Source organism: Tiliqua scincoides, chromosome 13 (assembly GCF_035046505.1).
Source record: "Tiliqua scincoides isolate rTilSci1 chromosome 13, rTilSci1.hap2, whole genome shotgun sequence".
Lineage (NCBI taxonomy): Eukaryota > Metazoa > Chordata > Lepidosauria > Squamata > Scincidae > Tiliqua > Tiliqua scincoides.
In genome coordinates, this window is record NC_089833.1 from 15,387,994 (window position 1) to 15,415,271 (window position 27,278).

Here is a 27,278-nt window from a genome sequence, read left to right on the forward strand (position 1 = left end):
CCGGAGGAAGTGTCAATGGGCGAAGCGGTGAGGCTTGTTCGTAATTTTGAGCAACAGAAAAAGGTTAAGCCTCTGAGCTGCTCTATTTAATTTCGGAGGAGGCCGGGGGGGGGGAGGAGGAGGAGAGGACAAGAACCTGGTTTTCAAACCGTCATACATCAGAAGTTTCCACCAAATTGAGGTGGTAACACTGCAAGATGCTGAGCCCGGCCCTTGAATGTAGGAAACGGCCTTATTGCCAGTGAGACTTTCAGGCCCTCTGCTGTCTACATAGTGTTAGCTGCACCAACTGGCACCTTTCCTCGCCGTCCAACCAGCCTCACGTGGTGGCTGTAAGGATAAAGTGGGAGGGGAGCCACATATGCTGTCCTCAGAGCAGCAGAGGGCAGAGGTTCTGGTGGCCGAAACAGTGTCCAGGATTCCATCTTGTCCAGAGGCTGCAGAGCTGGAACAGCAGCCAGGGCTTGAGGTCCGACATCGGGGAAGTCAAAACTTGTTTTATGTAGTGAGCCGAGTAATATTTGTGGTGCCTGCTGAGGGCCACAGTGACAGCACCTGGCAAGAAATGATGTAATCAAACTCATAAGTTTAAGGCATATATATGTGTGTGTGTTTGCCCGAGTTGTACTAAAGAGGCTCCAGGTACTTGCAGAGAGCGTCTATCCAGAATCGCAGTGTGGATTCCGAGCCAACAGGTCCACCACTGATATGGTATTCTCCCTTAGACAACTGCAGGAGAAATGCAGGGAACAACGACAGCCACTCTTTATAGCCTTCATAGATCTCACGAAGGCTTTCGACCTGGTCAGCAGAGACGGCCTCTTCAAGATTCTCCCCAAGATTGGATGTCCACCCAGGCTCCTCAGCATCATCAGATCTTTCCACAAGGACATGAAGGGCACTGTTGTCTTCGATGGCTCCACATCAGACCCTTTTGACATCCAAAGCGGAGTGAAGCAGGGCTGTGTTCTTGCACCAACCTTGTTTGGGATTTTCTTCGCTGTCCTGCTGAAGCAGGCCTTTGGAACTGCAACAGAAGGCATCTATCTCCGGACCAGATCAGACGGAAAGCTCTTCAACCTCTCCAGGTTGAGAGCAAAGTCCAAAGTCCAGCTGAAATGTCTGCGTGACTTCCTCTTTGCCGACGATGCAGCTGTCACTACCCACTCTGCCAAAGATCTCCAGCAGCTCATGGATCGTTTTAGCAAAGCCTGCCAAGATTTTGGACTGACAATCAGCCTGAAGAAAACACAGGTCATGGTTCAGGATGTGGACTCACCTCCCTGCATTACAATCTCTGAGCATGAACTGGAGGTTGTCCATGACTTTGTGTACCTTGGCTCAATGATCTCCGACACTCTTTCTCTCGATACCGAGCTAAACAAGCGCATCGGTAAAGCAGCTACCACGTTTTCCAGACTCACAAAGAGAGTCTGGTCCAACAAGAAGCTGACGGAACATACCAAGATCCAGGTCTACAGAGCTTGCGTCCTGAGTACACTTCTGTACTGCAGCGAGTCATGGACTCTTCACTCACAACAGGAGAGGAAACTGAGCGCTTTCCACATGCGCTGCCTCCGACGCATCCTCGGCATCACCTGGCAGGACAAAGTTCCAAACAACACAGTCCTGGAACGTGCTGGAATCCCTAGCATGTATTCACTGCTGAAACAGAGACGCCTGCGTTGGCTTGGTCATGTCGTGAGAATGGATGATAGCCGGATCCCAAAGAATCTCCTCTATGGAGAACTCGTGCAGGGAAAGCACCCTACAGGTAGACCACACCTGCGATACAAGGACATCTGCAAGAGGGATCTGAAGGCCTTAGGGATGGACCTCAACAAGTGGGAAACCCTGGCCTCTGAGCGGCCCGCTTGGAGGCAGGCTGTGCAGCATGGCCTTTCCCAGTTTGAAGAGACACTTTGCCAACAGTCTGAGGCAAAGAGGCAAAGAAGGAAGGCCCATAGCCAGGGAGACAGACCAGGGACAGACTGCACTTGCTCCCGGTGTGGAAGGGATTGTCACTCCCGGATTGGCCTTTTCAGCCACACTAGACGCTGTGTCAGAACCACCTTTCAGAGCGCGATACCATAGTCTTTCGAGACTGAAGGTTGCCGATATATAATGTGTGTGTGTGTGTTTAGGTGTATTTATAATGTGTGGGTGAGCAAACTCAACGTGAAGCTGAGTTCTGATCCAGGGTTTGTTTATCTCTCTCTCTCTATCTAAATGTCTGTGGTGTTTATATATGGGTGTGTGTGTGTGTGCTTAGCTACATAGTGTGTATCTATAAATGTGTTTATATATAAGTGTGTGTGTGTTTATATATATATATATAGTCTGTGTATATAAGCTTGTGTATATACAAGTGTGTGTGTATGTATGTATATGTGTCTAAATGTGTGTGTTTATAAATAAATGTGTGCGTTTATATTTGTGTATGCATGTATATGTGTGTTTTAATATATATAATGTGTGTGTGTATATGGTGTTATATATGTGCATATGTGTGTATAATATAAACATGTATGTTCACATATACATGTTTATACCCTCCACGCACTTAGATACTTATATATAAACACATACATTTATATATCAACACATACACACACACATATAAATATATGTATATATATATATATATTTATACATATACGTATATCAGCACACACATGTATGTATATATGTGTGTGTGTATATATGTATATACAATGTACATTGTAATGTACATGATGATATATAATGCATATGATATACACATTATATATCATCATTATATATCATTATATATCATAATGTATATGATATATAATGTATATATCATATATCTAATATTATATAGATTATATATAATGCCATTATAATTTCTATATATGTTGTAATGTAAAGACACAGCAGAGCGTGATCTCCTCGCAGCTCTGAGTGCCCCTTTCCTTTCTCCCTGCTGAGCCCCCTCATGAGCCCCCTGCTGACCCACGTGACCCACCCCTCCCCCTCCCACGCCGGAACCTTCGTGCCGCGCAGCGCTCTCCGCACGGACGGCTTTGCGGGCCGGACCGTGCGCGTGCGCAGGAGAGGAGAGGAGGGAGGCAGGGGAGGGGGCCTGGCGCTAGGTGCTTGCTGAGCGCCGCCTCTGTCCTGGGGGCCCCCAGCTGGGGGGGGCAGGTGGAGGGATGTACACGGCGGGCACCGAGAGCTTCCTGCGCCAGGCTAGGTAGGGGGAGGGAGAGAGGCAGGCAGGCTGGCTGGCTGGGTGGGGAGGGGGCATTGGGGGTCTGGTGGGGGGGGCTGAGAAGGCCTAACCAGGGCAGCTGTCTTCTGGGGGGCTCAGCACTGGCCCCCCTCACCAGTGGCTGCTTTCAGGCTCCCCCAGGCTATCATGCTGCCTGCTGGAGGGCAGGCACTGGGAGGGCAGGGGACACTGGGGGGGGGGGGTTGGGCAGGCCTAGCCAGCGCAGCTGCCTTCTAGGGGGCAGAGCACCAGCCCCTGGCGCCCCTCACCAGTGGCTGCCTTCAGGCCCCCCAGGCACAGTTCTGCTTGTGGCTTCCCCAGCAACGCCTGCACTTGTCTGCCTGTCCTGCACATTTGTCTCTATCTGTATATGATGTATACAAATATATACGCACAACATAAAAGGTGTATAAAATCTGTCTACACACACTCACACACACACCTATTTCTGTCAGTGTGTGTGTGCATACACACACACAAATCTGTCCATCTATCTATGCACACACATCTCTATATGTATATAGTGTATATTAATCTATTTACTCACACACACACCTGCTTCTACCTGTATAGTGTATATCAATAAATTTGTGTACATACACGCACACACCTATTTCTATCTGCATATAATGTATATAAAATCTGTCAACACACACATAAACATATTTCTATCTCTGTGTGTGTCTAATCTGTCTATGTACACACACACACACATATCTATATCTGTATGTAATGTATATAAATCTGTTTACTCACACATGGACACATCTGTTTCTACCTGTGTATTATGTATATAAATCTGTCTTTAGACACACACACATACACACCCCTACCTATTTCTGTGTGTGTGTGTGTGTGTGTGTGTGTGTGTATATGTATATGTACACACACGAATCTTAGTGTAATGGTATCAGTTCAGCTGGGTCACTGATCTGGTTAGGCACAAGGCATCTTCTAGAGTTGCCATCTACTGAAGCTATTTATTTCTGGATATTATGATAATGATGATGATGATTTTAATATGATGCAATGTTGAAAGATCCTGGAGCCCTATGTAAAGTCCCCAGCTTTGCTTTCAGTAGGAGATTGATGCTGATTCTTGGAAAGTCCAGCCTAGTCCTGGAGGGTCGGCACCTCTAGCCAGCCACCCACTTGGAACCACCCATGTTGGCAAAGATCTGCTTTGGAGTTCTGCAAAGCTGAGATGCTTGATCAACTGTACTTTGTCTTTCTAGGGAGATCCAGGACGAAGAACTGAAAAAATTCATATCTCGAATCACAGGCTTTCTTCAAAGTCGGGACTTGGGAAATGAAACCATTGATTGCTTGCAAAGACTCTTCCTTATTGTCTCAGCCACCAAATATGGCCGGAAGTGAGTGAAAGAAAATGCTGATCTTGTTTTGGCAATCAGCGTTTCTGTCTTCTATTAAAATTCAGTGAATAAATTCCCACTGGCCTTAATAAACATAATCTCCTATCCATGTTGACAGGAAGTCTTGCTGAACACATTGAAGAAAGTATGCACCAGCTTGTCCTACACATGTCCTTATGTGTAGTGCAATCTTGTGGCTAGTAGATCTCACTGTTCAGTTGGAGTTATTCTCAGGCAAACGTGTGTAGGATTGCAGCCTTAGGATGGGATTTCCACAAATGCCTGTTGTCTAGGAGTTTCCTTGAGAAAGTGTTGAAACAGGTTTCAGAAAGAAAGAACTATTAAAACGTCTTGGGCTTGCTTGTGATGACAGAGCAGGAGCAGAATCAAAGCTTTTAGAAGATGTGTAGCATGTTGGATTTACTGGGAGGGGTAACCCCAAATTCTCAATACATTTTAACTCATTCCTTTTTAGGGAAACCTCTTGAAACCTGCAGTTATTTCCACTGGTGGTGTGTGGTGCCCCAGCAAAGCATGATGCCTCAATGTTTGTTTTGCTCCTTACACTGATGCCTGATTTTTGGCAGGTTGGATGACACATTTGTGACCCTTCTGCAGACCATTCTGCGTCTACCAAAGTGCCCTGAACAAGTCCAGCTACTGTGTGCTGCCATTCTAAGAGAGATGTCCCCTTGCAGTGATCTAGCTTTGTCTTGGGATAAGATCCAGGACCCGAAACTCCTGAGTGTGGCATTCTCCATCAAGCTGGCCCAGGTAAGTGAACCATGTTCACCTGGGAACACCCGCCTTAGCTCTGGACGGTTCCCTTTTTGTCCATTTCTTGCCTTCTTTTTGGGCATGGCAAGTTACTGCTAGTAACTTGATCTTGTGGTTTTCATACAGTGAGCATTTTTTTTAAACTCCCCCATGTGGTGAGAGCTGATATTTTAACAAGTTTGGGAAATCTGTTGATTTCTGCTGAAATCTAGTCTCGCTGGACTTGATGGGCCTTTCGCCTGATCCAGCAGGGCTTTTCTTATGTTCTCTTTCAAAACCTGTTGTGGCACTCAAAGTTTCACATGCTTTTTTGCAGTTTCCTTTCTGTTCCAATGGGACTTGAATCAGATATGTTCTGGTTGTCTGGATTGTTTAATACCCCAACTGAATCACCATGAGGGGAAGCAGAGGCTCCCAGGGACATTGCCAGAGCAAGTGATTTCCTGGTAGACTTCACGTGGTTTGGTCCTTGTGGCTGTTCTGCAGTGTAATGTTTTCTTGATCCCAAAGGGCATGAAAAAGTCAGAGGTGGAAGCTTTGGGGCAATGTGTTGTGAAAGTCCTTGAAGGCCGAATCCCTGAAGGCCACGGTGCACGATACCTTATGCCCCTCCTGTCAAACGTCATCAGTCTGTTCCCAGCAAGCCTTAATGAAGGTAAACAAGCGAGTCCTGAAGCCCTGTAGAGATCTTGGTACATGGAATAATTTCATATTCTTCTCCTGTCACTCCCCTCCCTCTGGTCGGTCTGTGGAACTCCTTGCCACAGGATGTGGTGCTGGCGTCTAGCCTAGACGCCTTTAAAAGGGGATTGGACGAGTTTCTGGAGGAAAAATCCATTATGGGGTGCAAGCCATGATGTGTATGCGCAACCTCCTGATTTTAGGAATGGGTTAAGTCAGATGTAGGGGAGAGCACCAGGATGAGGTCTCTTGTTATCTGGTGTGCTCCCTGGGGCATTTGGTGGGCCGCTGTGAGATACAGGAAGCTGGACTAGATGGGCCTATGGCCTGATCCAGTGGGGCTGTTCTTATGTTCTTATGTTCTTATGTTGCCCTTTTATGGGTGTTTCTGGGTTGTGAGCCACTTGGGGCCAGGGCCATATCTCTTCAGAGCGCCATCTGAATTGATGGTGTAGTATAAATGATGAAAACTGACGGTGAGAAAGTGCCAACAGTCCAGTGGTTCCCAAACTTCTTAGCACCCAGGACCACCTTCATAAATGATAGATTATGCATGTAGCTCTGCTCTGTTCATGGCAACTGAGAATCTTGTCGCAGACTGAAGCTTCTAGAGGCTAGGAGGAGCACTCTTGCATCTGGGAAGAACCTGTGAAAGAAGAGACAGAAGTGGTGATGTGGATCAAACTTGGTCTGAGCTGTGGGGTTTGGGGCCTGCAGGAACTGGAATAAAAATGAAAAGTTCATGCCCAGCCCTAGGCTAGACTTTGAAGCTCTAGGGCAGCTGTCTCGAGACCAACTGGAGACCACTGTGCACTGGGAAAGGCACCCCAGTGCAAACGGAGCATTCCATTCTGCTGGGGAGCCTGCTTACCTTGCTGCCAGTCTCCCCCAAATTGTTCTCTAGCCAGCCGCATCTGCCCAGAAATCCGGGCACAAAGCCTGATGGGGCAATTGAACTTGGAAGCGACCAGCCAGAGTGCAGAGATTGGCGGCACAAAAAGGCTCACCTGCCTAATAATAAGCTCTGTTCATGCAGGGGAGGGATTAGACTGGGTGCCAGAGCAGGTCCGTGGTCTGGAAAGCCCTGCTCTAAGGCTAGCTTTGTTGTGTATGTATCCTGCTTTTCAGCAGAGCTTGTCTCCCGAAGCATCTTTCAGTTAAGTCCAGATTGAGACAAACTGCAGTTGGCAGCAGTAGTTCCCTCTCGTCCTTGGCAATTGGTGACAGGTGGATTCGGGGCTTGGCTGATGTTGGAAGGCTGGGCTTGTTAATTGGCTAGCACTGGATCTCCTTTAGCACCTCTTTCTGATGCGCTGTGTTGCTTTGGCCCCCTAGATCAGATCAATCTGCTCAGCAAGAGGATGGTGGACTGGCTGAGATATGCCAGTGTTCATCAAGGAGTGCCCCAGTCCTCAGGAGGCTTCTTCAACCCCAGAGCAAGACAGGTGAGGGAGCCCCAATCGCACACTCAGCGTCACAAAGACTGGAAGCCATGTGACCGAAACTCTTCCCTGCCATCAAGCCTCTGTAGGTTTCCAGTGCAGTCTGGGGCTACCTGCATTTGACCCTGGCCATGCCCCTCTCGGTCACATACCTTGCAACTCAGAAAGGCTGCAGCCTGACAAGGCTTTCTTTGCCTCCATCTCTGCCTCCCAGCCTGGTCCCATCACAGAGGTGGACGGCACGGTTGCCACGGACTTCTTCACCGTGCTCTCGGTCGGCCAGTATTACACAGAGGATCAGTGGCTCAACATGCAGGCTTTTTCCATGCTGCGAAAATGGCTCCTTTGCTATGGAAGTGATGGAGCAGCCAGTCCACATTCAGGTCAGGTTTGAGGACGCAGTGAGCAGAGTGTGCCTTTTCCCTGCTGTGCACTGGCGTGTTACAGGAAGGGAAAAAACGATTAAATGCTCCCATGAGATCAGAGAGTAGACATTCCATTGTGTCTCTGAATGATTAACTGTTCTGACCTCTCCTCCTTTCAGTCAGTCTCCACTGGGGGCAGGTAGTGCTTGTGCTGGTATTCCATGTGAACGGATCATGCAGCTTTTCCCAGTACACACAGAGAGTGGAACGTCCTACCCTCGGAGGATGTTGCTTGTTGCATATCTGATTCATCCTTCTGCCTTGCCTTCTTCCAAGCAGTTTTGGCTGAGGAGTGTGGCTAATTCTGCCTCATCACCTATTGGAATCTTTTGCTTTCCATGAAACGATGGAGCAGAATTACCTTCCCTAAGAGGTGCGTGCCCAGATCAGTGACTCATCCAGAGGCATGGAGGGTGCCCTTAATTTCAGCCTCTGGAAGTGTAAAAGGACAGCCTGACTCTAGTTTTAATTTTCAAAAAGGGGGTTTATCAGCAGTTATCAGGAGTGTTACTTAACTCATTGCTTCTGTGGTGTTTGTGTCCTGTCTTGTATCATTTCCCCCTGCAGATGATAAATCAGAGGTGGATGGCTCGATCGTGTCCATGGTTTCCGTCACGTCCACCTCGAGTCGCCTGCTTCCCCCAAAGGAGCGCTTGCGGGAGAAGGCCTTTGAGTATTGCCAGCGGCTTATAGAGCAGAGTAACCGCCGTGAGTCTTTTTTTGTTTTATCACTGACTTGTTTCTGGAGAGGGTGGAATCTAGCACCGTCACTCACCATCTCCTCCTTTTCTACTTTGCAACTCAAGAAGCCCTGACTGTCCCTCAGATTACAGGAAGTTTTTTCAGGACAGATGCTTAACAGACTTTGTAGGAAGCCTAGAAATATGTCCTCTTTATATTTCTAGTCCTTATGACTGCAGAGAGAGAGGTGCCCAGTTTCTGCTCTGAAGCCTAAAGGGGGCTAAGATGAGGCCTTCCACTGCTCAGGGGCGTTGCAAAATGTTTCAGACTTTTCCCAGCCATTCCTGGGAATGCCACCAGAGAATCATCCTGGTACCTTCTGCCTGCAGAGCAGGTGTGCTGCCACTGGGGTATGGCTGTGGCCCTGATTTGTTTGATTTGCTGTCTCTGCCAGGGGCTCTGAAGAAAGCAGATGGAGAGCTGCAAAAAGCTGTGAGTGTGTCAGAGCTGGCAGGTGGGTGGAAGGGGATTTCCAGTGGGATCCTCTGCATGTTTGCTCAGAAGTCAGTCCCGCTATGCTCAGTGGGGCTTGCTCCCAGGAAAGCGTGCTTAGGACCACAGCCTAGGTTGAACTCTGTGTCAGGAATGGCTCTTTCTTTCCCCTGCAGTGTCTCATCGAAGCGATCACCATCATGGACATTATCTGCAAGCAGGACTCCTCCTACGTCTACCGCTCCCTCTCCTGCCTCAAGAACCTGCATGGCTGGATCAGTGGAGATCTCTCCTACGCAAGAGCCCTGCTACCCATTGCCCAGTTCTTCCTGAATCACAGTAAGGATGGGATGCTGGCTTGCCCCTGACTCCGGGCTGAAGAAAGCAGAGCAGGGCTGTGGGCTGATGGTGCGTGTGTTTGTCCTGTGTTCCCACCCACCCAGGTGAGACAGCTGCCGTGGACGCCAAAGCCATTTACAAGCATTTGTTCACCAAAGTGCCTGCTCAGCTCTTCCACAGCCCAATGCTGGCCTATGAGTTTACCCAGTTCTGCAGGCACAACATCCGTCTCTTTGCTGAGGACCTTGGCATCTTCCGGCAGAGCACCCCAAACCTCTTCAAGGTACAGGGGGCCAAAGTGTGCTCAGACTCAGGCCCGTGTGGGGGTTCTGAAGTGACTCTGTTACTCGCAGTTGCCAGAGGTGGGCTACACTACATCAGCCAGAGCAAGAAGTGGCAGAGGTTAAGACCCGCGAGCTCTCTGTTATTAAAAAAATACTTGTAAGCCGCTTTCCAACAGAAAGTAGTTCGTAAAGCGGTTTACAAAGCTAAAAGCCTAAATGAGTAAGATCCCTGTCCCCAGAGGCTCGCAGACTGAAAAAGATGCACAGGAGACACCGGCAACAGCAGGGGCATTTGTCTTCCCTCTGCAGTTCCTGGCATGGAACAGCCCAGCTCTGATTGCTGAGTTCATGGACCTTTTGCCAGCCTTGCTTGGAGGAGACACAGCCCTGGAGATCTTCCATTTGCTGCTCGACCTGCCCTGCTTAACCGCTGCCCTGGAGGTGCAGCTGAGGTAACAGCCCCCTTGGCACCACTGTTTTCCTTTCAAGTATCTAACAACACTGCCTGGGACAGACCCCCTTGTATGGTCTCAGTGCAGGTAAACGAGGCTTGTGCTGTGTGCTTTCTGCTCTCTCACTAGGTCTGTTCTGACTCCCATGTCCACTGTGGACCCTGCAGTCAAGCCAGCCACCTGCCTTGAAGCCTTCCGCCACCCGCAGTATCGGGGCCTCTTCCAGTATCTCCTCCGGGTTGAGTCTGCCCCTGGAGACCCTGGCAGGTGGGCAGGTCATTCCATCTTACATTTGGGTGATGTGTCCTTGTCTGTCCCCTGTGTGTCTGTAACAGTGCTTTCTTTATATATATAGTCTTGAATTGTGAGCCACTGTGGGCATTTGCTCTGGCATAGGAAAGGTGGGATTCAAATCTTTTAAATAAAATAAATAAACAATACAAGGTGCCCTGGAATCGGATGGCTTTTCTTGGTTTATTCCCCCAGATTGACTCCCCTCCGCCAGCTTCTGGGCTCCATGACCAGTTCCGCCCGGGTTGTGCAGTGTGCTGAGGGCGTCCCTGTCTTGCTGCAGCTCTTCTTCGGGGTGGTAGCCAAGGTGAGGCTGCTTCCTCTGCCTAAAACGGCCTCTTTGCGGCTTCCACCAGAGCTGCTGCAGTCCTCTGAGGCTTCCTTGATCAGCCCTTACGAGTGCAGCTGCCCAGAGTAAGGTTCTCTCCCTTCCTCTCTAGTTTGCAGACGGGGCTCTCGCCAACACACTGGTTCTGGCAGTGCTGGAAAGGAGCGACCAGCTCTGTGAGATCCCAGCTTTCAAGGTGGAGGTCTACAGGTGAGTGTTTGCCAATCTGGGATCGAGGAGGATGCGAGTCTTTAATGTTCACGGCCCTCCAGAGCGGGCAGGACTAGAGAGCTTTCAATCCTGAAGCTCCTGGGGGAAGCAAGTCTGTGCATCTGGACCTCTGGTTACCTTCTTCCCTGGCAGGGTGACTAGCCGCCATCTGCCGGCCTTGTGCACACGGCACCCTTCGTTGGTCGTGGAGCTCTCCAAGGAGCTTTTGGAGTTCTCGGGAACCGTCACCAACATTCAGAGCAAAGAGGACATCTTTACCCACGTGGTAAGGAGCCACCCACGTACCGGGAGAATGGAAGGTTCCCCTGTGGGATGCTGAACGTGTTCCTAAGGCATTCCTCTTTATTCTGCACAGGGCCAGCCAGTTCAGTTAGAATCTTGTAGGCTTCATTGGGCTGTCGCAGCAGTAGTGGGGTGGGAATGACTTAAATAATCTTCTGTCCATAATGCTGATTTTGTATAGCACTTTCCGAGCACGCAAAGTGCTTCCTGTGTAATTTATTGATGTGGTCCTTACATGGTGGTTGTTCTAAGCAAGTATGATGATCTGCATACAGTGGGCCCTCAGTATCCGTTGGGGGATCCATTTCAGGACCCCCTGGGATACAGAATTCCGTGGATTATAAAATCTGCAGGGGGCTGGGAGCTGGCACAATGCCACAATTATTTACCGGGGGGGGGCTGCCCTCTGGAGGTAGCACATGGCTTCCTGGACACAATCAGAAGCAGCTTCCAGTTTGACCAGTGAGTTCTGGTCACATCTGGGAGATATTCCGAGGTCCTCCGACCGTGGGCTTGGCACCCATAGATCCACGGATGTTCAGTCTGCAGAAAAGGAGGGCACACTGTGTCGCAGATGGGGAAGAGTGAGAGACTTGAGGCCACCTTGTGAATTCACGGCAGAGGCTGGTTTCACACCGAAGAAATTAAATTCACAGCTTGGTCTCTTAGGTGCCACAGTGCGCAGGCTCTTCCTGCCCAGTTGTCCGTAGTGAGCTTCTCCCTTTAGGCTGTGAGGCTAGGCTTGAGACCGCATGTCCCTCCCTCCCGACTGCACGTCTTCCAATAGGTGTGGGCCATCGGTGAATACGTGTCAGTGGTGCACGACAAGAGATGCACGGTGGAGCAGATCAACAAGTTCTTTGAAGTCCTGGAAGCCATGCTCTTCGAGATCACGCAGCTGCGGCCCTCGGCCAGCGTGCCCACGTCCTCGCCCCGTGTCATCGCCGTTCTCATGACCGCGTTGACCAAGTTGGCATCACGCAGCCAGGACTTGATCCCCAGGTTTGAGCCGGGAGAGGAAGGTGGCCATGCTGCGTGTGCCTCACTTGATTTTTCATCATGATGGCTTGTGGGCACCCAGTGCCAACTGACCTTGGAAAGGGTGATGATGATGACGACGTCTCCCTCCTCTGGATTTATTCCCAGCTGGCAGTTGTTACTTGATGCTGCAACCAAAGCATGATGAGAAATGTGTGTGTGTGTGTGTGTGTTTTGGATGCAAGTGTAGGGGCCTTCCCCTGGAGGGGCCTAGAGCAAGCTTGTTCCACCCCAGGGAGGCCTCAGATTGGCTGGAGGGGGAGGGGGTTCCAGCACCCTTGTCCTCCTCCCTAGCAGAGCTGCCAAACCTGGCCTAGGTGCAGGGGCTGGTTACCTCACAGCTCCCTGCTTCACACTGCCTGCCTCTCATCCCTGGCCTCCCTGTTTTATGCAGCAAGCCCGCCCCCTTTGGCCCCTCCCCTTCCTTCAGGTGGGGCAGAAAAGGCCTTTCCTGTTCCCGGCTTGTTTCCTGTAGTGTTCCTTGTTGGCCCTGCCAGCCCCCTCTGGCTGGTTGAGGTGAGCCAACCTGCTTTGCCCCCTTCAAGGGCAGGGAAGCCTCCCCACCCTGGGCCTGGGGTGCCTGCTCCAGGGTAAGTCAGGGGCAGGGCATCTGGGAGGGGCCCCGACAGCAAGGACCAGCCTTCTGCCACTTTATCCCAAATTCACTTCTGCAGTAGACCTGGTGGGCTGAGAACGCCACAGTTCAAGCTTAAAATTGTTTGCGCAATTAAAGCAGCATGTTTTAAAACATTCCACATCTGCTATTTATACTGCAGAGGATTCTTGGGTGTGTTCTTAAGTCAGCGGTTCCTAAATTTACCGTGGTCACGGCAGCCTTCGTTCACAACAGCCTCTTCTTTTCAGCGCTCCCAGGCTCTGCCATCTTGGATTCCGTGAGCTCTCATGTGATGCAAGATAGCATGCCTGGGATGGCCGGGAAGGAGAGGCAGCCAAGGACATTCCATGGTGCCCTCAGGTGCCACAGCACACAATTTGGGAACCTCTGTTCTAAGGAGCCCAGCTGATACATACTCCGTGCTGGCTGAACGCTTGGGCCTTACTGTTGCCTGCTGTCTTCAGGCTGCAGAACTGGGTTTGTGTGCCCTAAACCCCACCTCCCGAGTCCATAGACTGTGCTCGCTCACTCGGTGTCTCCACTTTCCTCCTCTGTGCAGGGTTTCCCTGTCCTTGTCCAAGATGCGGGCGTTTGTCCAGAGTCCTGCCATTTCCTCCGTGTACGACACTGAGGACGCCGAAGCAATCCTGACCCGGGCCACCGAGCTGCTGAACCTGCTGAAGCTGCCCACTGTCGCTCAGTTCGCGCTGACTCCGTCTGCTGACATATCCAGCCCCCGATTCCACCGGGACACTAACACCTCCCTGCCCCTCGCCATGAGGACCACCAGCCAGCTGCTGGCAGGAGGGCCCATTCCCAGGAGGAGGAGTTCTGTTCCTGGCTGAAGCGACATCGCTCTGGTGTTGAACGGAGCTTTGACTTTCAAGCTCAGCCATGGGGGTGGGTATACATTCACTGATTATGTTCTTGATCGGGGGGGGGAGAGTTTGGAATGACTTGAGTAGGTTACCCTCCCAAAGGGGGAAGGCTCCTGTGGATGATGCAGAAGACTGAAAACACTCATCCCCTAAGGAGGAGATTGACATACTATGATCTGTGGACAAATCAGAAGAGAAAACCGCTCAAGGTGAACAGCTTTTTTTCAAGACCAACTTATTTGAGTCTTCTCTACCATTTGGAGCAATTTTCTCTTTCTCTAACCAACCAGGCACCTGGAATTCTTGGCCTGTCTTTTTCTGTCTCTGCCAGTTCAGCACAAGCATTGGGGGTGCTGGATTTGGGCTCTCCTGTGTAATAAAAAAAAACCTTTTGGAGTAGCTAAACAAAATGAGTGTTCCTCTTTTGTCTACTGCCCCAAGCTCCCAGCTTTGTCTTTAGGGCCCGAGTAGCTGACACTGCCTTGCAGGAAGGCCTGTCCTCTTTGACTTCCATTCCTGGTAGGAAGAGGAGACATTTCTGCTGTCTACCAGGCACGGTGGTCATATTGGACCTTCTTCCCTTTTTCTCTTGTTCTTAGCTTGATTGCAAAGCAGGAGCCCAACTCGGTCACAGAAGCCAGTGGAAGAAATTAGTTGCTGTTAGTCAAATTTGGTAGCCATGACTAACTCTTCCTCCCCCCCCCCCTCGCCAGCTGTTTTCACATTTCTGTGAAATGGAATGACATTTCTTGGTAGATGATTCTATGTGGAAAAAGTTCCCTGAAGGGAGAATATCTGAAACCCTGTGGTTTATTCTGTAGCTGCGCTGAGAGGTATTAATGTGAATGCTCTGGGTCTAAAGAGCAGTGATTTTCAACCAGTGTGCTGTGACTGGTCTGTAGGTGGGCTGTGGGAGTTTGGGGGAGAGTCATTTATTAGTAGGGCCATTGGGGGAGGTGAGCCCTTTACCAACAACATGGTGTGCCTTGTCAGTTGTCAAAAAACCGATTGTGTGTCTTGACCATTTTGGGGCCTGGTCAATGTGCTGCGAGAGCATTAAGGTGACATAAGAATTACAACCACAAAGAGAGCCTGTTCTCATGGCATATTTTCCAGCCAGGCGCACACATTCTGTCCCTTCCCACCCCTCCCTCTGCTTGTTCTTTTGCGTAAGGGGGATGTGGAAGATTAGAATCAAACAGCAGCTGGTTTCAATGGGTTTTACTGTATCCAGTTTGTTCTTTAACACAAAGGAGGGTCAAACGCCTCTGCTGCACTCCTCCGTTGCTCTTGTTCTTTGAATAACACATCTGCAATATTATAACTATATACATTTGAAAGATGCACAGTATGAACAAACAAACAAAAATAGGTCATTGTCCCTCCCAGCTTCTGGGAGGGACAGTTTTGGAAAGGATCTGAAATACTTGCTTAATGTCTCCCTTCTCAATAAATGCCAGTGACTGTTTGCCTAGAAACAGGGAGCGTCTCCCATTTGAGGGTTTATAGGTGGGTATCGGGGATCTTATCAATGAGTGAATCCTCTTTTTTCCATGCAAGGGAGCAGGGTACAACTCTAACCAGGGAGCTCAGCTCTTGTTTTGGCAGTAACCTGTGCATTCAGCTATAGTTGCATGACTGCTTGGGAGATGGGATGGAGGGGGAGTAGTAGGTGCAAACCAATCCTGGGAGCACAAGTACAGCTTGTAAAGGGGTTTTGAAGGAGATTGGGTCTGTGGATGGCCTTTGGTCAAGACCCTGTGCTTCTGAATGCCCTGTGGGTGGAGGGCAAACTCTGGGAAGAGGGGGATTTGCCTCTATAGCCCGCTTCCTGAACTTTCTTTGAACTTTCTGGCTTTGATGAAGCTTTGGGCTGAGCCGGCAGGGTATAGCTTGCTTGCTTGACTCCCTCTACCTAGCAGAAAGCAGAGACCGTCCTGCATGGAGAGGTTCTGTCTGCCCTGGGATGTACCCTTTGGGGTTTTTTGATGGCTGGTTTAAGGCTAGTAGTGTGGCTGTCGCCATCATAGATCCAGTTGTGTATATTTGTGCTTGGACTGTCAAGAGCTACGAACCTGCGGTCCTAACTGGTATCCTTCCATTTTCTCCCACCCCCGTTCTTCCCCTTTTCCTGGAACTTGTGAATACAGCTCCCTTTCCTTCGGGTTCGGTCAACCAGCCTCCCCTGGGGACATGGTGGGAGGTTGGAGAATGCCTTGCAGCAGCTAAAATACATTTCCCTCCCCTGTCCCGCCCACCCAGGCTTGTTCCATAGCAGCACCAGAGGAGGTGGAGGAATAGATGGAGCGGAGAAGTTGTCCTGTTTGTTGTTGCTAGGCAAGCCTGGGACAGAGCTCCCACCGAGCCAATTGGGTGGGCTGAGCTTGCAAATAGCTGGTTTGGAAAGCCCTTTGGACTGCCAAGAAAGCCATCGGCCACACGGTGGCAGAATTGCCCTTTTCATTGCAAAAGGTGAGAGCGCCATCCCTCTCTGCCGCTGGCAGGAAAAGAGTGGAAGAGCTGAGCTGTTTTTCTGGCTCTGGGACCGTCGCAATTAACGTTCCAGAGGAGAGAGAGAGGGTTTGGCTTTATGGCCAGATGCACTGTAGTGGCATCAAGCACTTCTGAAGGACTTTGGCAGTGCTGGCAGACGGCTCAGTCTTTGAGATGCAGGGGACGGGGTTTGGACACAAGACAACAGCCAGGGTGGGATTTGAACTCAAGCCTTGCCACTCCTCAGCCCGCTACTTGCAAACTCTTCAAATGGTCTTGTAGGGCTAATCCTCGGAAGCTGCAGCAATTGATTTTTGCCTGCCGTGCTGCTTACAGAAAACCAGAGAGCTTCCCTCTGCTTTTAATAAAGTAACATGGGTAGCCTAAATATATCCTGGCAGCATACTTAAACCAGACTTCCAACAATCAGGAGCCCACAACCCTTCTTAGTAGCCCCTAAATTATGGACAAGCTTTCTATAAAGCTTCCCTCTCTGGTTACTTGGGTGCAGCTCTTGTGTCACGCAGGCAATCAGGCATGTGGCAGTGGCGCAAGCCTCTTTGAAGACTGACTTCTGCACACCGTGAATACAGCTAGTAAGAAAGGCCTTGGAGCTGGCATAACTAGGGAAAGGCAGACCTGCTGTGGTGGGCAGATGCCCGGTCCTCAATCCGGAGCAGCAGAAACCGGCCACGTGATTTAAGTCCATTTGTTTCCACAGCCAGTCTTGCCCAAGCTCTACAGCGCTGAAATGCAGGGCTATCTAGAGGGCATAGTGCAGGACATACAGGGGCATCTGTGCTGTTCTGTCTAGGATTTAGAGTGACAAGTTGCTCCTCACCTAGGAATTGGTGTGTATTAGTAGAGAAAGAGAAAAACAGGCCAGAGAATAAGCAACCTCTGGCTTTTAAGGGTGGTGGAGGGCGCAAATGCTGTACTCATCGGGAAGAAGGTGACCTGGATCCTTGACATCTCTGTACTTGTGAGAAGCTGCCTTTTCTTCTCTTTCTGCCCTTTTCACAAACAGTATTTCTGCTCATGCAAATCTCTTCTCTCGGGCTATGAATAGCACCCTCTCCCCCAGCTCTGACCCAGGTGCATTTCCACACCCGACATCCCTTGCTAGTCCCATCACATCGGTTGTGCGCACCACCAGTTTGCTTGGTTGGTCTCCATGCAGCGCCTGCTGTCAGAGAGCGCGGAAGGACTCGTTCTGCTTTGCCAGCCTATGGGGAAGGAGAAGCACTGAAACTGATCTTCTTGGCGACCTCCAGCTCAGACTTGGCCACCAGAAATCGCACTTTCTTGCCCCCGGATCGAATGAGGTCCACGGCGCTGAAGGAAGAGAAAAGCAAGCCACAATGGGTGGGGGGTAACTTGGGCTCATTCACACATTCAGGTATATCTTGAGAATTCTAACCCCTAGTGGGGGGACAGCTGTATGTGTATAACTGTGAGTACTCTGGGAAAGCACTGCAGCGAGGGCTGGTAGGAAACTTTTCTCTCCGATTTTAGATCCACAATGATTTATTCATACACTGGAACGTCTTCACTTGATGTTACAGTTAGCAAGTGGCTGGTGGGTGTCTTGAGCCTATGCTATGATTTGAGCATGTGCAGACACCTGTTGTACAACATATAGGGAGACCCAGACAGCTCCAGCAAACCCCCATTCTCAGCAAACCAATCAAACAACAGGCAAGGGTGTGGATGTCTGTCTGTCTGTGGCTGTGTGTTGCAATTCTGAAGGAACACCAAAAGGCTACAGAACTGAACCACCTTGAGGAACCCCACTCCCTTCCAGCCATTCTGTTTTTGAAGGTGTGATTGAAAGGTGTGCATCTCAAAAAAAACATAGTGGAAACGGAAAAGGTGCAAAAGAGAGCGACTAAGATGATTGCTGGGCTGGGGCACCTTCCTTATGAGGAAAGGCTACGGCGTTTGGACCTCTTCAGCCTAGAAAAGAGGCGCCTGAGGGGGGACATGATTGAGACATACAAAATTAGGCAGGGGATGGACAGAGTGGATTAGGGAGATGCTCTTTACACTCTCACATAATACCAGAACCAGGGGACATCCACTCAAATTGAGTGTTGGGCGGGTTAGGACAGACAAAAGAAAATATTTCTTTACTCAGCGTGTGGTTGGTCTGTGAAACTCCTTGCCACAGGATGTGGTGATGGCGTCTGGCCTGGACACCTTTAAAAGGGGATTGGACAAGTTTCTGGAGGAAAAATCCATTACGGGTTACAAGCCATGATGTGTATGTGCAACTTCCTGATTTTAGAAATGGGTTAAGTCAGAATGCCAGATGTAGGGGAGGGCACCAGGATGAGGTCTCTTGTTATCTGGTGTGCTCCCAGGGGCATTTGGTGAGCCGCTGTGAGATACAGGAAGCTGGACTAGATGGGCCTATGGCCTGATCCAGTGGGGCTGTTCTTATGTTCTTAAAGCATGGGGACCGCACTTGCTGAAATCAAAACGTTCAGAAGAAAAATAAGTTTCGGTTATATGGAGTGGGGGGGGGGGCAAGCATTGATGAGACTGGCAGAAATTGTACACGAGAACTCTCTATTTGCATAATTCAACTTTTCCTAGCCTAGAATTTTAGTTTTTGCAGTACAGCTAGTCTTTGCTTAAAGTCTTTTTGGTATAAAGTTGATGAGAAAAAAACAATGTGGCTGAGGCCACTGTGTGGGTGGTGTTTGCGCCTTCTCCCCATGTCTGTGTGGCTTTTCTCGGGACTGGAAAACTCACACTTATTTCAATATTTAATTGTTTCTTGTAAAAGTGTTTTTGGGTCTTTATTTAGAACATTGGTGATGTTTCTGTGACCACAAATACGCTGTAGAACGTAACTCTTGTTTATGCATAACAATTAGCCTACAGTAAAATTGGTCCCGTTATAATTCTAAGTCGTTTTGCTTAAAGTTGCTGTTTCCAATAACCTTTATCAACCACTTCAAGTGCAGACGTGGCTGTACGGAGTACACACAGTCTAGGAAATGGTTTAAAATCAGGCCCATTTCAGGAGGATTCAATACTTTGCTCCCTTGCAAGTTGTCCCCTTGTTCTCTCCCACTCTGACACACTGCTAACTGACATCTTCCTATGGCACATGTAGATCAGTGATCTTGTAGACCATCATTGGGTACTAATTGTGTGGCTCTCTCTGTTGTGTGAGCTGCCCCAACTACCACCAAGACGGACAGTTGCACTTTCTTCCCCTACCTCTGGTAATCAGAGCCAATGAGGCTTGTTCCGTTCACGGCAAGGATGCGGTCCCCGATGGAAAGTCTGCCCTCGGCAGCCGCGGGACTGTCCTGGATGAGAGTCCGGATGTAGATCCCGGGAGAATTCAAGGGGGTGTGCTGTGGGGTGGGTGGAAAGAAGGAAATGGGAGTCAGTAACAGGGTGGGCACAAGAGCCAGACCTGGAGATTTGGCTTCTGAGGAGAGAAAAAAACAAGCAGAAAAGGTGGCAGAAATTCCAGCCTCTTGTTCTTAAAACACAGGTTGAATTTAATCTCTAGCTCTTTTAGAAATTTAAATAACCATAATTTATACGCAGGGGGTAGGCAGTGTTGTACCTAACAGCCCCAATGCCTGGGACAGTGACATCACAATGTCATGTGATGTTGTGATGTCACTTCAGGGTACACCAGAGGAGGAGGAGGCACTGTGTCATCTCCTCCAGATGCCCTTGCCTGGAGCCCCTTTATCCATTTGCCAAGGACCCTGGCAGCCAGTGGGTACTGCACATTCTGTTGCTCTCTCCTGCTGTGTAGCAGCTACTTTGGAGAACAGACTCGCAGGCTGCCAAGTAGCCAACGTGTGGTGTCATTTGGGTGCCAGACTCGTTGACGGGGCAAAAAGCGGCACCACTTACCAGGCCATCGATCAACCCCATTCCCAAGCCGATGGGCCCCTTCTCCAGTTCCACCACAAAGACGTAGCAAAAATCGTCTGCAGCGGAGCTACGGCTGGACGACTCGGGGGTCGGAAAGTCGTAGGGTGTCGGTGAAGAGCCTGGGGCCAAAAGAGAGGAGAGAAGCATGTGAGCCTCATGGGTGCTGGATGCAGTGATCCTTCCAAGCAGGACTTCCTCCTTTGCTCCTTGTCGTGACCCATAAGGACTCTCTAGGAAGTCTTCCAAATAGCACACTCTACAGCTTGCACTGGAATGCCAGGAGCCAAGATTTGGAGGCTCACCTGCTTGGGGCAATCAAATGTGTGTGAAATTCCCTGCAGCTGGAATAATGATGAGAGAGGCTGGAGAAACTAGAGAGATAACCAAGTGGTGGGACACCCCTGGAATGACAAAAAGAGGCCACCATAATGACCGTTATTTGCATACTCTCGCTTTGCACGGGGACTGTCAAGGCTGGAGGTGGCACCGTAAGCCACCTCATGGGGCATGTTCTCCTTCCAACGCATCTAGGCTACACCAGAGCTCCCCAATCTTATAGGGCCCATGATGCTGCCCCCCCATGCTCTCATTGCTAGTTCCACCTGTATTTGGAGACCTCAACCCAATGCTTCAAAGGCTGGTAAGATGCCCACCAGGGCAAGCGGGCAGCCCCTCCCGAGCACACAAAAACTGCACAGAAGCTCAGCCAGCCAACCCAAGCCTAGCCTCTTACCGGTTTTTGAAGCGTTGCCTCACAGTTTCATTGCTGGCCAACGGGGGGCAGACAGCCTTGCGACGCCCCAGTTTGGGACCCCGTGGGCTACGCCCTACTCCAAAATAGTTAAGAGACCCTCCTTGTCAAGGGCCCACAAAGCTCAAAGCCACCTCCAAACCCTAGGATTTGCAACAGCCAGCTTTGGTGCTAGATGCAACCACATCTAGCCAGCAAAACCACAATGCGTAACTTCCAGATGACACTCTGGCTTTCCAGGCTTGACTGCCCTGGAGGTTCAAGCTCACACGGCGCCATTCCTATGCAGCAAAACACCACTGCGTGATTGGGATACAGGCGCCTCCCCCTGTTTATCCGGGATCAAAAACACAACTGGCATTCCAAAGCGTGTTTGTTTAGATGCACACCAATTAAGCTGGAACCACATGATGCACATAGTTCGGAATGTGGCCAGCTTGGTGACAAATCCCCTTTTATTTTCACAGGCAGGAAAGAGCTTCAGACCAAGTCCACACACCCAGGGGTCGAGCCCAGGAGGTGCAGCGTGGACAGAGGGGCTGACAGAACTCCCTTTGCTTCTCCAAAACATATTTTAGATGGCTGTCTGGAGAAGCAGCCAGGGAGCCCAGCCCTTTGCGGAGACGGGATTCATGCTGCTCCAGCTATCCTTGGCAAGCGCTCTGTCCAGCTGCTTCCACCGAGTGACTCAGAGAGGCAAGAGGCTCTTTCCGTATCTACAGCTGTAGCCTTGCAGAACTTTTGGCAATTTGCACCATCTTGGTCAGCAGTTAAATTCCCACCCACCCCTGGTTTGAGGGGGGGGGGCTGCATTTTCAGTCAAAGACAGGCAGGCAATGTTAGCTCTGGCCACTAACCTGCTCCCATGCAAGCCAAGACTTTGGCAAACCGCTGCATGAATGTACAGTGACAGAAAAGACTGTCCCACTGCAGGCCAGAGATGCCATTTTTGCACGTTCCAATCTTGAAAGAGAATGTCCCTGAAAGCAGAAAACTAGCACAGAAGGGAGAAAGTGTTTAACCCCGGTTACTATAGCCTTCTATATGTATGAAGGTCTATTTTTAATCTTCCTGGGAGGCTTGAGTGATAGATTCCCCCCTCTCACATGTAGTGGTACGATACCACTCAGGAACTCTGCCATTTCATTGTGCTGCTTGTGTCAATTCAGCCTTTCCAATGCCCTTAGTATGGGGGAGACCTTCCTGATTTGGTTTCCGTGACTGCCATTTGCAAACCAGTGAACCACAGCAGGAATGGAAAGTCCTGTGCAGAAACTCATGGCGTCACATCCACAGACCTCCTCCCATCCCAGACCATACAGGAGTCCAGATCTACCAGGTGATAGACTTGGGCTCTGCATCAGGAAGTCTGGTAGGCCTGGGCTCTAGAGCCCCATTGGCAGTGGCTGATGGAGGGGGGGGGGATTGACCATTGGTACTGCTGCTGTGCCTATGGGTGAGGAGAGGAGCCTTGGTTCACCCCCCAGATGGGTAGACCTGGCCCCATGGAAATTCTTTTTTTTTTTTAAAGGAGAGGAAATTATGCAATGATAAATATGAGTGAATAGGGCTGAATTTGACTCCTGTAAGAACATAAGAACAGCTTTACTGGATCAGGCCATAGGCCCATCTAGTCCAGCTTCCTGTATCTTACAGCGGCCCACCAAATGCCCCAGGGAGCACACCAGATAACAAGAGACCTCATCCTGGTGCCCTCCCTTGCATCTGGCATTCGGATTTGCCCACTTCTAAGATCAGGAGGTTGCGCATACACATCATGGCTTGTAACCCATAATGGATTTTTCCTTCAGAAACTTGTCCAATCCCCTTTTAAAGGCATCCAGGCCAGACGACGTCACCACATCCTGCAGCAAGGAGTTCCACAGACCAACCACACGCTGAGTAAAGAAATATTTTCTTTTGTCTGTCCTAACCCTCCCAACACTCAATTTTAGTGGGTGTCCCCTGGTTCTGGTGTTATGTGAGAGTGTAAAGAGCATCTCTCTATCCACTTTATCCTTCCCATGCATAATTTTGTATGTCTCAATCATGTCCCCCCTCAGGCGTCTCTTTTCTAGGCTGAAGAGGCCCAAACGCCATAGCATAGTGTAAATTAGATGTGTTTGTACACCAGTGTGTTTCACAACTGATATCAGGTATTTGCCCTGTTACTGAAGGGCTTCAATCAAAGTGGATTACAAAGTCTAGTCCCTTACTGTAAACATTATGCCAATGGTTCATTTTTAATTACCGGGGGGGGGGAGGGGAGAGGAGTGAATGCAAACAATTCCAGAGGTGCAAGTGGCCCTAAAACAATGAACATTGCCCTCTTGGCGCATAAAATGGGCCTAACACTTCGGGAAAAAAACTTTGGGGAACAAACTCTCAGCTCTCTACTTTCCATAGAAAAAAATTCAGAAAAAAATTGGTGAGGGAGCTTTTTTTTTTTTTGAAGTCCCACTTCTGGCCAGTGGTGTACAAATGCAACCATGGTAGATCACCCCCAAACCAGGTGTGGTCCACACACACCCTCACACCACCTAGTGACACCACTGTGCGTTTTTCTATTTTACAATTTGCCCTGTGAGCTTTGGAAATTTTTAGTTGGCAACCTTCAGTCTCGAAAAACTCTGGTATCGCGCTCTGAATGGTGGTTCTGGCACAGCGTCTAGTGTGGCTGAAAAGGCCGATTCAGGAGTGACAATCCCTTCCACACCGGGAGCAAGTGCAGTCTGTCCCTGGTCTGTCTCCCTGGCTATGGGCCTTCCTTCTTTGCCTCTTTGCCCCAGTCTGTTGGCCAAGTCTCTCTTCAAACTGGGAAAGGCCATGCTGCACAGCCTGCCTCCAAGCAGGCCGCTCAGAGGCCAGGGTTTCCCACTTGTTGAGGTCCATTCCTAAGGCCTTCAGATCCCTCTTGCAGATGTCCTTGTATCACAGCTGTGGTCTACCTGTAGGGCACTTTCCCTGCACGAGCTTTGGAAAACCAGTTTATAAAATATATCTAAAAGCAGTGTGTCTTTCTGGCTATGAATACAGAAGAAAGAGGGGTTTGGACACCCCATCTTTACCACCCAAGATCTATACTGCCTTAACATTTTGCCCAGGAGGTTGTCTCCCACCTGCAGGGCCCCGCCATGCTGTTCAAGATGGCACAGCAATAGACTCTCCCACTCCAGCAGCCCTGCGTGTACCACTTAGATGCCTAGTATCACCTCTGGAGAAAACTAACCACTACCAGTCCTGACCCCAAGAAGGTGCACCCTTACCTTCTGGGGTTGTGGTTTTGGCACCACTGAGTCCATTCCTTCGCGGGTCCGTCGCGGCTTTCCCAGGGATCTCTGGAGTCAGTTCGAGACTCATCTGGTCAAAGGTGAGAGGCGTGTTTGGCGGGGTCAGCAAGCAGGAGGGGTCTGCCGTGACCACTGTGGCCTTGGTGCCGCTCTTTCCTGGCAACTGGAGGGTCTCCTGGACCACCGTCTCACAAGCGTTGTAATCCCGGGTGGATCCGTTGGTGCCCACAACCTGGGAGAAGGCCCCTTCCAGTCGGGGCTCAGCGCAGCTCACAGGCCGCCTGCGGTGCACACGGCTGAAGGAGCTCCCCGTTGTCGGCAAAGCTGCGGATGTTTCCAAAGCCACGTGGGTGACTGCTTGACAGGTAATCATCTCTGTCTTTAAAGGGAGATAAGAAAACAGGGAGAGGTTCTACTCTTTTGTTTTCTTTGAAGGATGACCACACAAGGATGTCCCTACTCACAACGTATCTGTCCTATAGGTCATCAGAGGGGGGCCTTCTGCCTGCGCTGCCATCAGTAGAGGTGAGGGGGTGGCAGCAAGAAATAGGGCCTTCTTGGTACTGGCTTCTCGCTTATGGAATTCTTTCCCACTGTAATTAAGAACGGCTCTCTCCCTGGAGACCTTTCGGCCTGGCCTCAAGATCTTCTTATTTAGGAAGGTTTTTAATACCTTTTGATTTAGGTTTGATACTGTGGGCAGGTGCTTTTAATGATGCATATTTTAATAGTTAAGCAGCAACTGTTACCTTGCATGTGCTTGATCTTGTCTGATCTCGGAAGCTAAGCAGGGTCAGGCCTGGTTAGAACTTGGATGGGAGACCGCCTGGGAATACCAGGTGCTGTGGCCTTAAACCATAGTCTTTCGAGACTGAAGGTTGCCAAACAACATTTTAATAGTTGTGTGATCCTGTTTTAAATGTTTTAATCATTTTTTAGCTTCATGCTTTTAGTGTTGTTTTTAGCTGAATTGTACTGGTTTTACTTTGTTGACCGCCCTGAATCCCCTTCAGTGTGGGAGAAAGGCAGTAGATAAATCCTGAAATTAAATAATAAATAAACATGACCCCAGCACCTTGGCTGGGAGGGGTCCAGATCTTCTCAGGCCAAAGCATGGGGCAGGGACCCTGACAACACAAAAAAGGACATCCCCGAATGGCAATATAGTACAAGCCAGCTACTTACCAAGCTCTGACTTTTCCAAATGTCTCCCCCCACTCCACTGTCTTTATGCTTTATCCTGATCACTCTAAAAAGCTGAGTCAGGAGAGAGCGGGCAGGTAAAGGTGAGCTGGGATGTCCTTGCAACTAAGATAAGTGGGTCGAAAAACCTGCCTTTCCTATGGCAGGCACCCACTCAGCTCTGTCCAGCCTTGCCTGCCAACTGCCTCGCAGGTGTTTAGAGCCAAGACTGAGACAGCTAAGGGAGTCCCCAGAAGCAGCAGAAAGAAGGAACACGGAGACTTCAAGGTCTTCTGCAGCCATCTTGAGGAAAGAGGAAAAGCACGGAACCACTGCATCCTGGACAGCCCTCCCCAGCTAAATGCATCCATGGGCATCGGTGCCCATTTTTTGGTGTCCCATATATTTGTGTCCCAAGAGATGTATATTTACATTAGACGTACTTTTTTATTTTTAACGCACAAAGGTAGGGTTAGGATTAGGGCTGGGGTAAGAGGCTTAGGATATATAGTCCTGCCTCAGCATCCGTGGAGGTTCTGTTTCTGGAATTTCCTATGGATGCTGAAACCAATGGAGAAACAAGTCAGTGGGTCATGGCACGCCAGACCTCCGAACACGACCAGAGCTGTGCTCGAGTCATGGTTGGAGGGTGTCCTGAGGCCTCCCTGAGACTCAGAAGGTCTTGTAAAACCTCCAGAAGGTCTTAGAAAAGCATTTCCGTTTGGAGGGGAAAAACTAAAAGGGCTTTTCTAAGGCCTTCCAGAGACATTCTGAGTCCACACACAGCCTCCCCGGGACACAGAACACCATCTGAATGTGACGAGAGCACAGTCCCAGATGTGTTCAGAGGGTGCAGGTCAGGGAACCTGCTTTGACTCAAACCTGTCGATAAAAAATCTGTGGATGACAAGGCACGACCTTGTCTGAGATGCAGGTAACTGGAACGCAAGACACCCCAGATTCAAAAGTCCAGGGATGCCAATGAACAGGACACAACCATAACCAAGGACCAAAAAGCACACATTTGAATGTGTGAATTGAAGGGGTTCTTCACCCTTGCAGGACGTTCGCTGTATGTTGCCATTTTGATCCATCACTGTGGATCAAAATTTTGATCCATTTTGATCCATCACTGTGTCCCACCTGGCCCACAGGTCGCCCAACAAGCTTTGTGGCCAGACACTCCATCTCTGGTCCAACACTCCATCTGCTACACCAAGCCAGCTCTCCAAGCTGCCTACAGCAGTTTCAGCCTCCATCTCCTGCCATCTCAGCCCTGCTAAGGAGATTGTGGAAGCCTCTCCTACCCAGCCCCCTTGCTTTCAGGTTAGGGGATTAGAACATTGCTAATCCCTCGCACTGGCTTTCTCTCCAGTGAAGCATCTCCCCATGGGGGCTTGCAGCAGCAGGCCGGGAGGAGCTGCAGACCAAGACAAGGGAAAGCACCACAAGTTCTTAGTGGCTTGATCCCTTCCAGAGCAGTCTGTGAGGAGCAAACAAACCCAGCAGGTGCAAACAAAGCGCTATCACCACATGACTGATCGATTAAGCCAGGCCATGAATCAACTAAAGCTCTCTGGAGCGTACGTCGCTCCTTAAGGGCGCAGCAAAGATGCTGAAGTCTTGCATGTTAGATTGGGCCAGGACATGCTCTACCAAAGCCCTAGCAAAAACATCAACATCTACGCCTACATAACTAAAATTCTGCAAATGCAAAGCTGGCATTCTGTAGCCTGTACAAAACTAGGCACATTTCCATGGTTTTTTTTTCCATTTTACTTGGCAGAGAGATGTCATAGATTCCATAT

General features: G+C 49.8%; 2 protein-coding genes across 2 annotated transcripts in view; one reads left to right on the forward strand and one right to left on the reverse strand.

Moving 5' to 3' along the window:
- Positions 1 to 3,138: 3,138 nt before the first annotated feature.
- On the forward strand, positions 3,139 to 14,237 carry AP5Z1 (adaptor related protein complex 5 subunit zeta 1). The gene is made up of 17 exons (XM_066640508.1): positions 3,139 to 3,217; positions 4,471 to 4,608; positions 5,196 to 5,382; positions 5,896 to 6,040; positions 7,402 to 7,511; positions 7,723 to 7,891; positions 8,501 to 8,641; positions 9,069 to 9,106; positions 9,283 to 9,445; positions 9,550 to 9,728; positions 10,039 to 10,181; positions 10,311 to 10,448; positions 10,668 to 10,779; positions 10,913 to 11,010; positions 11,164 to 11,296; positions 12,101 to 12,315; positions 13,527 to 14,237. Exons 1-17 carry the CDS (start codon positions 3,177 to 3,179, stop codon positions 13,810 to 13,812), a joined length of 2,436 nt encoding a protein of 811 aa, XP_066496605.1. The 5' UTR covers positions 3,139 to 3,176; the 3' UTR covers positions 13,813 to 14,237.
- An 814-nt stretch (positions 14,238 to 15,051) lies between these two features.
- RADIL (Rap associating with DIL domain) overlaps positions 15,052 to 27,278 on the reverse strand; it is a 66,760-nt gene continuing 54,533 nt past the window's right edge. Inside the window, 4 exon segments of the mRNA XM_066640693.1 lie at positions 15,052 to 17,673; positions 19,570 to 19,709; positions 20,227 to 20,366; positions 24,265 to 24,667. Coding sequence (XP_066496790.1) covers positions 17,565 to 17,673; positions 19,570 to 19,709; positions 20,227 to 20,366; positions 24,265 to 24,667 — 792 coding nt within the window. The 3' untranslated portion in view covers positions 15,052 to 17,564.